The sequence below is a fragment of the Haemorhous mexicanus genome, chromosome 21 (assembly GCF_027477595.1).
Source record: "Haemorhous mexicanus isolate bHaeMex1 chromosome 21, bHaeMex1.pri, whole genome shotgun sequence".
NCBI lineage: Eukaryota > Metazoa > Chordata > Aves > Passeriformes > Fringillidae > Haemorhous > Haemorhous mexicanus.
The window spans coordinates 1,484,129-1,497,720 of NC_082361.1; the positions used below are offsets into that span (position 1 = coordinate 1,484,129).

Consider the following 13,592-nt stretch of genomic DNA (forward strand, 5'->3'; position numbering starts at 1 on the left):
TCAGGTGAAGGAGGGTTTAGGCCCATTAGTGGACAAAAGGAACAAGTGAGGCTCAGAGACTCAGGAGCTGCTGCTTTGCTGCTTTGAAGGCTCACGGTGAGCAGATGCTCAGCCATTTTCATCCCAACAGTGAAGGAGCTGCAGAGCAGATTGCAGCAGGGAAGGGCTCGGAGCAGACATCCCAACCACCGGTGAGCTGAACCAGGCTCTGCACAGAAGGGGTGGCTGGAGGCCTCTGAGCCATCTTTGGCTGCCCTTGTGCTTCTGGAGGGTGAGAGAGATCCCAAAGAGCTGCTGAAAGACCTGCAGAGAACTCTGATGCAGTGCATGCTAATGGAGCAAACTGTAAGACAGCTGTAGCGCTGGCTACAAAAGAAATGTTTTAAATTGTTTTTAATGAGGGAGGCAAGGCTGCCTTTGTTACTGCAATGCCCTGTAGCCTTCTCATTAGCTGAGACACATACAGAGATTCTTCACTTTTTCAGTCAACTTGGGAGAGTCTTGAAATCTTTCTTGGTGACTTTCAGAAACTTACAGAAGAGAAGTATCTGGTGGAGGAGCATGTAAATGAGGCAGCTATTGTTATCCATAACACAAAGGAGCCCAAGCTCACTTTGAAGGTGATACTCACATCCCCTCTCATCCGAGATGAAGCAGAGAAGAAGGAAGGAGGTACCCAGAGCGTTTTAACTTGGTTTTAAGACTGTTCTAGCTAAATGTCCTGACTGTGCAGCACAGGGTTAATTGGCAAGTAGGTTTTTAATTGTGCATCATGTATTGACTAGACTGGCTATTGCCACCATGACTTACATTATTTGTGCCTTAAAAAGACAGCAGTCACTTAAATTTCACGGAAATATGTGTAGTTTTCCTTTCAAGCAATATTCCTACAGTGTTAACTCTGCCATACAATTAGATCTTTGTTCTTCTTTCTTTCAGACTTGCTATTTAATTCTTGAGCACCTGGCGCTGCACAGTCTTGTCTGCAATTTAAGTCAGTCAAGTGGGATTGGTTCATAGTTTCTTGAAAAACTCATTAAAATGTTTCTCTTTATGTAAAAGCCCTCTCCTGCAAAGCTCGCCAGTGTGTCGTCCTGGCCCTCAGCTTTTATTGATTGATGATGTGTATGTTTCTGGCTTTAAGAATTTCCTAACTGGGATACAATTGAAGTTATGGTGCTGTGATACAGCACTTTTGCTTCTGAATTGAACGTTGTACCTCATGTCCTTAGAGCAAAATAGTTCTAGAAAACTGTCACTGAGTCCTTTCCGTTCCTTCTCCCTCACCGCGGTGTCCTACACAGTTCTGTGCTGCAGGAGTGGTGCCTGTAGTACCAGTGAGGCTGGAAACAGACTGTGAGCAGTAGAGAAGAGCAAATGTAGCCATACTTTGTTGTATTTTAAAAATCTTTTCAGTAATTTCTGCTTCCGCTTCCCAAACCTATCCCTAGAAACTTTGCCACTGGATGATGTCAGACCTTTGACCAACTGGCCACTCTCTGTCATGACAACTGAGGCAGCTGGGCCCGTGTGGGCTAGGGAACTCCCTGTTGCTCTCTTCCCATTTCTAGACTTGCCACAAGTCTTTTGCTTCCTCCCTCTCCCACATGGAATACCGGGGTGAGAAATGTTGGTCAGTTTCTCCTCATTTTCTTGGAGGCAATGGCAGGAAGGATCCCTTTCCAAGTGACATGTAACACTTTGGCAGCAGTTGAATGTAGAAAAATCTTACAGAACAGATGAATGGCAAAGATCCCTTAATTACTCTGGCTGTTTATTCTGAAATTAGCAACAATGCTGTTTCCAAGACCATTAAAAATAAACTGCATATTGCTTTAGTTGTTCAGCTTCCCACAAGATGCTGAGACCAGCCCTGGAGCTGCTGCAGCTCATCCATGTTCATGAGAGAGCCCGAAGTGTAGGATGAATTCCGATGGTGAAGGATTTGTGAGGTTCCCACCAGGGGATACGGTGTTACACAAAGGCTTCTGCCCAAGTATTTCCTTGTAAAAATTGATGCTGTAATGCCAGCGAAGTCCAGGAATTTCTGAATTAATCCCAGACTAAAGGAGGGTTGGAATTTTATGCTTTCTCATGCTTAAAACGTAGGTGGTCTATTTTTTTTTTTTCAGTATCTTAAAATATTTTCAAAGGTCTCTACTATATTTTTGAAATTTAAAATGCTTTTACCACCTCTCCTGAAGTGGTTATACACTGTCATTCTGTGCAGCTGCTGAGAACAGGGAATAGGGTCATGGACCTCATTTTAAAGTCCAGGTTTCTTGGCATTGATTCATCACAAAGAACAGAAACATTTATCAGATTCCTTTTCGGGGTATATGGAGCATTATGCAGATGTCATTAAGTAAGTTGGGAGGGATACATTTTTTTTGTAATCTTTCCAACCACTTAGATTGGAATCACTTAGATTCAGACCAAAAAAGTTTCATGTGAATAGGGAGACTAATTGGAGAAAACTGGTGAAAACACCTTGATCTCCAAAGCACTGCCATATTTTTTCACTACCACTGAACACTGTCAGCCAAATGTAAACAGACTTCCTGTGCAGTTTTAAAAACCTGTCAGCTGGCTCCATGCATTCTTTGACTGAAGGAGCTCAAAGTGCTGCTGAACTTGCCTTTCATCTTCCATGTAAGATAGGCCCAGTCTGCCTGAGCCTGTGGAAAACTGACCAAGGTTTCTGTGGTGGGATTAGCACTAATCTGTCCTCTAACAACCCAGGTCAGGCCAACGGCCCTCGTTACCAGTGCTCCCATTGTTCTGTAGGAATGCTGTGTGTGCCTTCATGCCCTGATGTCAGAATGTATCGAAAAACATTCCTGGATTTCTCTTCAGTCCCCACCTCTTTGGAAAAGTGTTCATGTTTAAGATGTGGTGTTTGTCCTATTTGTTTTTGCTGCTCCTTAGCAAAAATAAATAGTGGCTCAGTGTGTGTGTGCATTTTGGTGTTTCTCACAAACAGCTACCCATAAAGCTCTGCTTTCTCATGTTGAGAAGTCAAGCACCTAAATTTCCCTGCATTTTGCATCAGTTTAAATTTTAAACTTCTTAAGAAACTGAATTTTTAGTCACAACATCAAATATAAATTGGGCTTTCCAGACCAGAACCTTGTATCCTGAAAACCAGTTGTTGTTACTGAGCATACAGTAAAACAAATTATGTAATTACAAACAAGCTGGTTCACCAAAGTGGGGCTGAAGTCCCGTTGCTCCTGGAGCAGGACATGGCAGTGATGCTCCCAAGGGGCCAAGTGCCTCTGCAGGGGCAGCAAGCCCCAGCCTGCCCTCCCCTCTCTGGAGAACACAAGGCTCCTCGTAGGGCTCAGATGAATGGAGTTGGCAGCTCCTGTGTGAAGAGAATGCTGCAGCAGTGGGGAGAGAATTCCTGAGGGATCGGTTCTGCGTTGCATAGCGTGAGCTAACGTCAGGGCTTTAGAATTTACTCTTTACTAAACTCCTTGGATCACTGCCCTTGTTAAAACTACAAGGAAGAAAGGAAAGCTTTGCAATCCCGTTTGAAAATTTTGATTTGGTCTCACTTTCCTGACTGGCAGAGCATGAAGAAACATGCCATTCTCCCGAGGGGGTCTGAAGGGTGCCCGCTGCAAGCCGCTCGCCCTCTTCACTGCCTGTTCTCTTCATCTTTCTGTTTAATAGAATCTTGCACCCGAAAGCTGGCAGACTGCAACATCAGGACACTGGGGCTGAACAAGCAATTGGCAAAATCCTCCAAGATATTTGTAAATTAGGCCTTGGAAAATAGTCTTAATCCTGTAAGCAAAAGTATGGTTCTCAATTGTTCAAACACATCTTAGGAGGATTTTGGTTCGCCTGAATGACAGGTGACATGTATTCTGTTTGGTCTGTAGTTTAAATGAAAAATTAATTTACTTTATCGATGGCTGCAACACTCTTTAGCAAAGCCTCATATAACACTGAGCCCCAGTTCATTGCAAAAAAAATCATGATTTTGCAGTCAGTCACCTTTGCCATTTCTAACGTTTTAAAAAAGGATTCTGATCATTCATTGACAGTACTTGTTTGATACAATACTTGAGCTTTAAGCAGATGTTTATATTGTCTGCAGTGAAGTTTTCTCAGAGAACTACCCAGATGGATGTTGAGTAATCCTGTGCCACAAATGTCACTCCTGAAAACAACGAATCTGCAAAGGAAATTTAGAAGCAAATCTTGTGTTCCAAAGTGACCTTTTGTGCTCAAAGAATGCCAGAGCTTTGAGACTTTGCAGCTTTCATTTGGACACTGATTTGCAAAGCAGACAAGAGGAGTGATTAATCCCAATCCTGGAATGCTGTTGATGAGGGCAATAACAAACAATGCAAATATCTGCTGTGAAGTTCACAGGGGTTAGAAAATAAGCTTATAGCACTTGAGTCAGCAGCTGTGAACTGCAACCATCACCTGTCAGACAAGATACTGGTTCTGTTCAGTTTTACACTGGTGGGGTTTTTTTGCTTTGGGCTCTTTTATTCATCATCAAGTGCTTTTACAGAGCAACCCTCCCGGGAAATGGCTTAGGAGAGGCAGCCTTAACATTAAAGATGCAATTGCTTGTGCAGCCAATCCCACTCAAAGGAACCCACGGAAATGTCCTTGGAGATGGCACTAACAAGCTGATGATACTTTTCCCTCATAACTTGTCCGGGTATTTTAGATGTCTTGCTGGATTTTGCTCATCTAGCAGAGTTTTCAGTTTGGAATGGATTTAGTATTTCATTCACCTCTGCAAAGGTCTCTAAAGACCTGGAGAATTAACCATTATGAATAATGAAAAAAGTGTATTTCCAAATTATTTTTTTTTAAGACAAGAGTAACTATGTATTCATAGGAAAATGTCATATTCAAGGTTTTAGTTAAGCCATGGATTCATTTTGTTATTCCAGTTGTTCTCAACATCAGCTAAAACTAGTATCTTTGTAATGTGATTCCACAGAAATGTACAATATGTCATTTAAATAGAGTTTCCAGAGAATCTGGATGTCACAAACTCCTTTGGATTAAAATAAAATAAGTATGGAAGAACTGATAGAGAATTCCCCTTAATGTAGAACTGGATTTTGCTGCTAAAAGCAGTTTGTTACAAGTTGGTTGATAAAGGGGGGGGGAAGGCAAAAAAAGTGTAAACCTGGACAGAAAATATCAGTGTCTTGTCTCTCAAATCCATCTCTGAATTTCCTCTGTTGGTTTCAGTTGCTGTTGGGAAGCTTTTACATGAGGGCACTTCCTCTCAAATACATTAATGACTTGGAAGTTACCAAACCCACTCTTTCATATGCTCTGATTATATGAAAGAGTAATCAAACTTAAGTATTGTACTAGCATTTCCTGTATATTTCTTTCATTGAATTATACTGCCTAGTAATGTTATGCAGTAATATTTCAAATATATTCAATGTTTTTCTTTGGAATTCTCAACAATTGCATGGATGTAATTTCACTTTCTACCTATTACATTTTTTTTATTACCCTCTGAGAATATCTTCCTCTTGTCCAAAGAAGCTTTGAAATTCTGCGCCACCTTTGTGGAATAAAAGTCACAAAGAATAAGAGGAAAAAAAGGCCTAGCACATCCCAACAGAAAAAAAAAAAAAAAAGGAAAAGTGCTATAGAGCTATTTTCTGCCCTGAAATGTGTTCTACATTTTTAATAAGATCCCAGATTGTCTGTAGCAGTGGCCACCTTTATTATTACTATTATTTTACAAGGAGTGAATGCCTTTGCTTCTGTTGCACACGTGCACATTTACTACCTTTAATGGCTTGTTTAAATTAAATAACACCGTGCACTTAAATTCTGGGAGTCTTATTATCTCATTGAGATGCTGCCGCTCTTTTTGTATTGTGACAGAAACCCCTTGGTCAAATTGTATCTGTCTCTTTTTATCCCATTTTTACCAGTAGATAATGTTGCGATGAAAGATCCTCCGGACTTATTGGACAGGCAGAAATGCCTGGAGGCCTTGGCGTCTCTGCGGCACGCCAAATGGTTTCAGGTTGGCTCTTTGTTCTTACCTTGTTGTTATTGTAGCCTTGCGAGGTTTTATTTGAGACAGTTTTAATTTTAATGCCTCTTTAATTTCTGACTAGTCCCTCCTAGAGCAAAGGTCTAGAATTCCAACCCAGTGCTGTACTGTGCGAGGGCAAACGTGACAGGGAGACAGTCAGCTGGTCCAGAGTTGTCATGAGGCTACAAAAGCAATCTTGACATTTCGCTGCCTTTTGTATACGTCTCTCTAAATTCAAGTGTACTTTTATATAAGTGTTTTTATTTTGCATGAAGCTGATTAAGTATTAAGTAATAATAATTAAAAATCTATCCCAGGACTCTGTGCATTTAAAAAGAAAAGCAAAATTGAAGACCAGGCTTTTGCAGGTGTATTGGAATCATTTTGTTTGTTTTAGGCCAGGGCAAATGGACTAAAATCATGTGTAATTGTCCTTCGTATTCTGCGGGATTTGTGCAACAGAGTCCCCACATGGGCACCGCTGAAAGGCTGGGTAAGTACAGAAAGAGCTGAAGGCCACAGGGTCATGTCTCAGATCTCCTGAGACTTGTAGCAGTGTCTGGACTGGAGAAAGGAGAGTCTTGTATGAGACTTCTCCTTCTACCCCTGTTCCTTTACTCCCCATTAACTGCTCCCTGTGTAGAGGAGAGAAGGCAAGTAGTCCTTGAGTCTGTGATGCACTGATCCCATGGAAAGGGACAAATTGATCCCATGAAAAGGGACACACTGCTGTGGGCCTCGCACATCCCAGAGGACTGGCAACAGACTCCTACTTGTTGCCTTCCATCCCTCTTGTTTAGTATTCTAAAACTATCCTGCTCCTGTGACAATGCCACTCCTGCCAGCGGCTGTCGCCCTTTCCTGGGCAGGTTTGCTCTGCGTGCCTGGAGAGGAACACTCTGTAGAGCAACAGAGGTTTTCCTTGTGTGGAACTGAAAGCCCTCTGAGAGGAGAACATTCATCTGACTTGCCTTTAGAGACCTCTCCTTTTTGACTTTTTGGGCAGACAATGGAGAGCAGCTGGTGTGTTCAAAAGGTGACTCAGACCAGGGGGACAAAGACATGCCCTGCACGAGGACATGGCCTCCTCCGGGGCAGGTTTCTGTCCCTTAGACCTGCAGTGGATTACAAACAAAGCGTCCTGATGTGAATGTTCATCCCCTCTACCCCCCCCATTTTTAACTTTCAGTCACAGTTACCCTTGTGTCCATACTAATCGTAATTTAATGTCTTCTAGCCACTCGAGCTTATATGTGAAAAATCTATAGGTACTTGTAATAGACCTTTGGGCGCTGGGGAAGCGTTGCGGCGAGTGATGGAGTGTTTGGCATCTGGAATTCTGCTTCCTGGTAAGGGGCCAGATGAACTCCAGGAACACAAAGGGATGCTCAGCCCACCTGAACATTTAGCTGTTGCTGTAGGATCACATGAGAAATGCCTGCCGTGAAGTGAAATTAATGTTTTTTTCTTTAAAAATATAAGATTAAAAGAAAGGATTTTGCATAGTGGTAACTGTATGAATGATATTGCCACTGCAGGAGAAGTTAACAGGGAATGTTAGATTTGTTATAAATTAACCCCTACCTCATTAAGGGGTTGCAGGTAAATAGACTTAATGATTATCTGGTTTCTGCAGATTCCCTGAAATCTACATATCTGTCCAAATTATGTGTTTTCTTCCAGACCTACTGCTTTCAGTTAATGTTATCACCCATGTGCAGTGTTTACTCTGATAAGGTCTGTGGCCACTGCAAGGGTATAAAACCTCGGGTCAGTTTGCATTGTGTGAGGCCTGAGTCCCTGCTGGAGAAGGGGTGCTGCCCTGTGTGCAGTCCCTGTCTGCACACTGCTGGTTCCCCTCAGTAATGCCCGTTCCTCTCCCTGCCAGGGGGCCCGGGGCTGCACGACCCCTGCGAGCGCGAGCCCACGGATGCTTTGTCTTACATGACAGTTCAGCAAAAAGAAGCCATTACACACAGTGCTCAGGTAGGGAACTCTGTGTGTGCTGCAACAGTGAGGAATTCAGCTCATTAGCACCATTTATTCTCTGCCAGAATGGCTTGTTTTCCTGGCAGTCCTGACAGTTCTTGGGCTGCACTATCCTGGAAAGGTTAAACCATAGATCAGGAGTGCAAGAGTTAAATGTGTGTGAAATCTTATCCTTGCAGAGGCAGTGGGATGCCTGTGCACCCACCTTGGCTCCCAGCACAGAGCTGCTGGGTGGGCTCCCTGTCAGTGTGCCCTGCACTCTGTGTTACAGAAATTCATGAGTTTTATGGTTTTAGACATAAGCATTTCTCACAGCTATTGCAGAGGCCAGGTGTAAAAGCTGTCTTCTTGTCTGTCAAAACCACAGAAGTAGTTTTGTGTCTAAAGACTTACTAAAAAACTTGAGCAACTGAGGTGAAATCCTGCTGCGATTAATGTGTCTGTCTACTGTCCCTTGCAGCACGCGCTCAGATTATCAGCCTTTGGGCAGATCTATAAAGTTTTGGAAATGGATCCCCTCCCATCAAATAAGTCATTTCAGAAATATTCCTGGTCAGTAACTGACAAAGAAGGTAGGTATTATTTGTTCCAAAAGTCACTACTTGAGCAGTAAACTAGGAGTTAATTTACAATGGGTAAAGTTCTGAATTATGTGCTGTAAATGTGAAGTAGAAGCTATTATTTGTTTTATGTGGGGTGATTTTTGTTTTTTTAATATTTCACTGTGAGAATAAAATCTGGAAGTTTTGGTCTCTAGACATACCAAGAGACAAGAGGCACAACAGCCATAATATAGCTGATGATTATCAGGCACTAAGTCCCTTGGTATCCAATGAGCAGAAGTAGTGTTTGATTCTTATGCTGTCGAGGACAGACTGCAGACGTGTCAAAAACCATATAATGAATGTCCATAATAAGAATTACTCAACAATTATTCCTAGAAAACAATATATATCTAATGAAAAAAATGTGTATGTGTATTTTTTCATAAAAACAATACTGTTGGAGGTCTTGCTTAGACTAAATGTGGAAAACAGCACTGCAGGTTTGCAGTCCTTATCCCACACCTGGTATTGGACCCAGAGATCCTGCCTGGCCTGGCAGAGCGAGCAGTAAACCAGTATTGGCTTTCATGTAGCAATAAGAAAGCTGTGACTGATGGATGAGTTCTTTTCTCTATAAACAAGCTAGAAACAGTGTGGGACTAATCAGACTCCTGCTGTGGGATCGTGTTTTCCTAATGGCATATCCATATTACAAGGAACTTTGTACCCTAGGTACAGGCTCATCTGCTCTGAAGAGACCATTTGAAGACAGTGTTGGGGATGATAAAGATCCAAATAAAAAGATGAAGCGTAATCTGAGGAAAAGTAAGTGCAGCACTTCTCCACTCTGTTTTCAAAGATCTATTGTACAGGGGGAGCTGCTTTAAAAGCTTCTCTGTGTTGGTGTGGTAGAGCATGTGAAAAAGTCTTTGGAACAAAATTGTTGTCTCTATCACCCTGCATTTGGAATGTCAAACACATCTCTGTGCATCTGAATTTCCCCTGACATGCTTTACTAACTGAATGATTTGCATTTTTAAATGGGATTACCCATCAAGTTACACCAGAACTGAAGTTGCCCAAGCAGCTGAGGTATTTATTGGTAACATCCCTGTATTGTGGGGTCTTTTTAAAGTACTGCAGTGACTTTGCTGAGTGAAGATTGCACTCTCTTCACTCTTCCCCTTCCTGAGTTAGGTGCTGGTCTCTCAAGATCTCCCACAAGAAAAATAAAATGTGTAATCTGCAAAACATTGATGTTGCGCATCTGCACAGACTAGAAGTCTCTTGGCATTGCTGGGATCCAGTCATTCTGGGGGCTATTTTCATTGTGCTACTTGGATGCCAGTTCTGGATCTGGTTCCCCATTAGCTGTAAAACTTGTTACTCCTTTTACAGCAGGCAGGAGGACTACAGCTAGCTGCAGCAGAATGTTGTTAATATAAAACCAGGTCATTATAGTTGTTACCCCGAATTAGAATGGCTTATTCAAGACTTAACAGTGTTATGGCTCTCCTCACCCTCTTGAGAGACTGAGGGGTGGTTTTGCTCCTTGATACAGATGGAAGGCACTGAAATGCAAACTGTTTCATTTTTCTGTTCATCTTGTTTTGTTCATTTTCCTTTCCCTTCCTCCTTCCCCCACCCCTTCTACTATCTTGTACTAGTACTAGATAGTAAAGCAATAGATCTCATGAATGCTCTGATGAGGCTGAACCAAATCAGGCCAGGGCTTCAGTATAAGCTGCTGTCACAGTCTGGTCCAGTCCATGCCCCAGTCTTCACAATGTCTGTAGATGTTGATGGTACGACTTATGAAGCATCAGGACCTTCTAAGAAAACAGCCAAGCTCCATGTGGCAGTGAAGGTAAGGCAGCCTGAAATAATCTGCTAACCCCAGATCTTGGGATGGAGTATGAAATGTGCTTAAAACTAGTAATATGCAAGCTCAAAATTAAAAAAAAAAAAAAAATCACTAAGCTGAGCTGCTCACTGTGTGCTCTAAAGACAGCTGGGCATGGTTCAAAGAGCATCACTGGTTTTGTGCTAGTGGGGGGGGGAAGAATTTCCTGGGGCTCTACAGGTCAGCTCATGTTGCAGTGGACTGAATGTGGTGGTGGAATTCTGGATGGGAGAGGTTTAGTTGTGTTCTGTTCTACTCCTTCCTCCTGTTGGTTTGGAAATGGCATGTTGGTGGCTGCTTCTTTCTCCCCCTCCTTCTCTGTGTCCATTCCTGGCTTGTGAGCTCCTGGAAATAGAGTTCTGTCCTCGGTGCCGGAAGAGTACCTCTGTGTACTGGGTAAAGCATGATTTATGCAGTTAAATTTCCAGTAGGACACTGGTATCGTTCAGAGACTGGTCAAGCTGCTGTTGCTTCCTGTAGGTGCTCTACATGACAGACTGGAATGCCCAATGTGAGCATCCAGCAGATGTTGTGCTTGGGGACATGGCTCAGTGGTGGGTGTGGCAGGGCTGGGGTAATGGACAGTTGGACTCAATGATCTCAAAGGTCTTTCCCAACCAAAACAAGTCTACAAAAGAACATCTGTTAATAGAACTGCTCTTCTGATAGGAAGAGGCCCATCTGTCATTCTGTGCCTCATTTTGTTTGGAACAGAATTTCCTTTTTAGAATCTTCATCTGGCAACTTTCTGCTTTCCTTTGATTTCAGTTTTGAAAATCCCATTGTCCTATGTGCTTTCAAGTTCAAAGTGTCCAAAAGCATCTGAGGGCATGTGTTATTCCTTCAGGAAAAGTAGCTCCCTGCATGTGTGTCCTTCCAGACCTTCTGCTTCGTTCTTTTATTTTTCCTACCTCCCTGCAGTTTAAAAAACAACAAAAAAAAAAAAAGCCCAAAATCCCCCTCTTGCCCTGAAAAACTGTGACTGCTCTGCCCTTGAACCTCTCTGCGTCAGCCAGATCTGTGCTGGTGCCGACCCAGCTCTGTTTTCTCTAAATTTACACATCAAAACATCCGCGATTCAAGCCAAGAGGAAATGGGTGGTGTGGTCAAAGTTGCTTTTTTTTCCCCCCCCTTCTTTCTTTCTTTCCCTTCTCAGCAGACCCAGACCCTGCCTTCCAGTCTTAGAAGAGGGAATAATGTGAGATTTCACTTTCTAATCTGACCTTTTTAAAATGCAGAAGCCCTGAAAACGCAGTCAGATGTACCCCAACTGCATGGCAGCTGAGCCAGGGGTTTACCCAGGCAGCTCTCAGCTCAGGGTTTGAAGACAGTCATTTTTGCAGACTTTGTTCTTGGCCCTAAATTTTCAGCAGAGTTTCAGGTTCCTTTCAGTTTCCTTTGCCCTATGTGTGGTAGCTCTGTGCAGCTGGATCAGGAAGTTGGTTAAGGGAGAGGCTGGCCTTGCTCATGGACGATGTTTTTGAAGGAACTGAGCTCCAGAAGTACCATCTTGTACAAGGTTTTTCACGTTTGCCCCACAGTCTGTCTCTTGATCTGTCCATAGACACAGGGGGGAAATCATGCATGAAACTATTTCCTTATAAGGCCATTAAACAGTGTCTTTAATTTCTTACTTTACAAGGAATTCTTGAGATGATGAATGATGCTCATGAGTATCTTTGAGACTAAAATTCTGCTTTGTCTTGATTACACTTTTGGAAACCTGAAATTATTTTCCCCATTGATATTGTATTCCCTACTGATAACTACTGAAATGGATATCTCCATTTCAAATAGGAGAAACCTAATATTCTAAGCAATCTGCCTTTTTGAAGTGTATGGTGGACTGTTTGTTGTGTTGTGATCAACTCTGTATTTGCTCCTGTTCTGCTGCCTCTGTCACAGTTCTTTTCATGGGGCTTTGTTGTAGGTTTTACAAGCGATGGGGTATCCAACAGGTTTTGATGCAGATGTGGAGTGTGTAAGTTCTGATGAAAAATCAGATACTGAAGGTAAAAATGAAACAACGTCTTCAATCTCAAGCAATAATAATACTGGCAATTCCACAGCTGACACCTCCGCTACCCTAGAGGTAAGGATTGCACTGAAAGTACAAAAGGTGGAGGTGTGGGGTCTGGGGTTTAACTTTTCATTGGGGTTTTTTTTTTCTGTCCTACTTGTCAGAATGGTAAAACATAATTTCTTCAGTTGGGAAACAATTTTCAGATAGTGTGTAATCATGGATAACTCAAACCACATACATGTTTAGTCCACTGAGAAATTCCCAGGGGAATGGAAATGGAGTTCTTTAATGGAACTGCCCTGTTTTGATCCATAGCTGAGAGAATTCTATTGCAGACTGATCTGGCGTGCTGAGATCTCAGCTTTACCTTGCTTTCCAAACAGTTACAGACATTTCTACTACGACACGTGACTCAGGACATGAGATTTCTTCAGTCTGAGCTGGGTAGTGCCAGGACATAATTAGGTGGAAGAGCAGAGACGTGTGCAGGGCTGGGAAGGCCAGTCTCTCCTCTCGGTGTGAAAGCCTTCGATTTCAAGGAACTTGACACCATGGCCCCAGCTTCAGATTCTCTCAGGGCTGCAATTCCAAGTGCAATCCTGTTTAGTTTGTACAGGCACCAGATCAGGCCATGAGGACAGCAGCCCTCACTAAGAGAAATAAATGGGTGTGACTTCTGTGACACCATTGTTTGTCCTCCTGCCCTTCTTTAGAGACTTGCCCTTTGCTGTGCCAGCATCGCAGGCTGCTGCAGCCAGGGCAGAGTTACCTGTGATACAGCTATGCAGAGGTTTGGCTGCATTTTGAAGAGAGAAAGGCTCTGAAGTAAAACCCTGCATGTCTCTCTAGGTAAGAACTCAGGGTCCCATACTCACAGCAAGTGGCAAAAACCCGGTGATGGAGCTCAATGAAAAGAGAAGAGGTCTGAAGTACGAGCTCATCTCTGAAACAGGGGGAAGCCATGACAAGCGCTTTGTGATGGAGGTGAGAGGGGCAGAGGTGCAGCTGGGGAGGGGTTATCAATGGTGTAGCAGAGTCACTTGCTGCTGCAGCTCCTATTTTTGCTATTTTGCCTTTTGCCATGCA

General features: G+C 42.9%; 1 protein-coding gene and 1 long non-coding RNA gene across 13 annotated transcripts in view; one reads left to right on the forward strand and one right to left on the reverse strand.

The window, feature by feature from the left end:
• The window catches only part of STRBP (spermatid perinuclear RNA binding protein), a 74,288-nt gene that overhangs the window by 26,228 nt on the left and 34,468 nt on the right, over nt 1-13,592 (forward strand). For 10 of the 12 annotated variants that reach the window (XR_009489093.1, XR_009489094.1, XM_059865472.1 and 7 more), the window contains exons 5-14: nt 528-672; nt 5,940-6,034; nt 6,444-6,539; nt 7,284-7,395; nt 7,935-8,032; nt 8,496-8,607; nt 9,313-9,405; nt 10,248-10,447; nt 12,414-12,575; nt 13,356-13,490. Coding sequence is in view for 10 of the 12 variants with exons in the window: in XM_059865472.1 (XP_059721455.1) it covers nt 528-672; nt 5,940-6,034; nt 6,444-6,539; nt 7,284-7,395; nt 7,935-8,032; nt 8,496-8,607; nt 9,313-9,405; nt 10,248-10,447; nt 12,414-12,575; nt 13,356-13,490 (1,248 nt within the window). In the remaining 2 variants the exon portion in view is untranslated. The remainder of the gene's footprint in view (nt 1-527; nt 673-5,939; nt 6,035-6,443; nt 6,540-7,283; nt 7,396-7,934; nt 8,033-8,495; nt 8,608-9,312; nt 9,406-10,247; nt 10,448-12,413; nt 12,576-13,355; nt 13,491-13,592) is intronic. The other 2 variants (XM_059865474.1, XM_059865476.1) reach the window with 1 other exon arrangement.
• The window catches only part of LOC132337180 (uncharacterized), a 51,847-nt gene that overhangs the window by 14,485 nt on the left and 23,770 nt on the right, over nt 1-13,592 (reverse strand). The gene's annotated exons all lie outside the window — the stretch shown is intronic.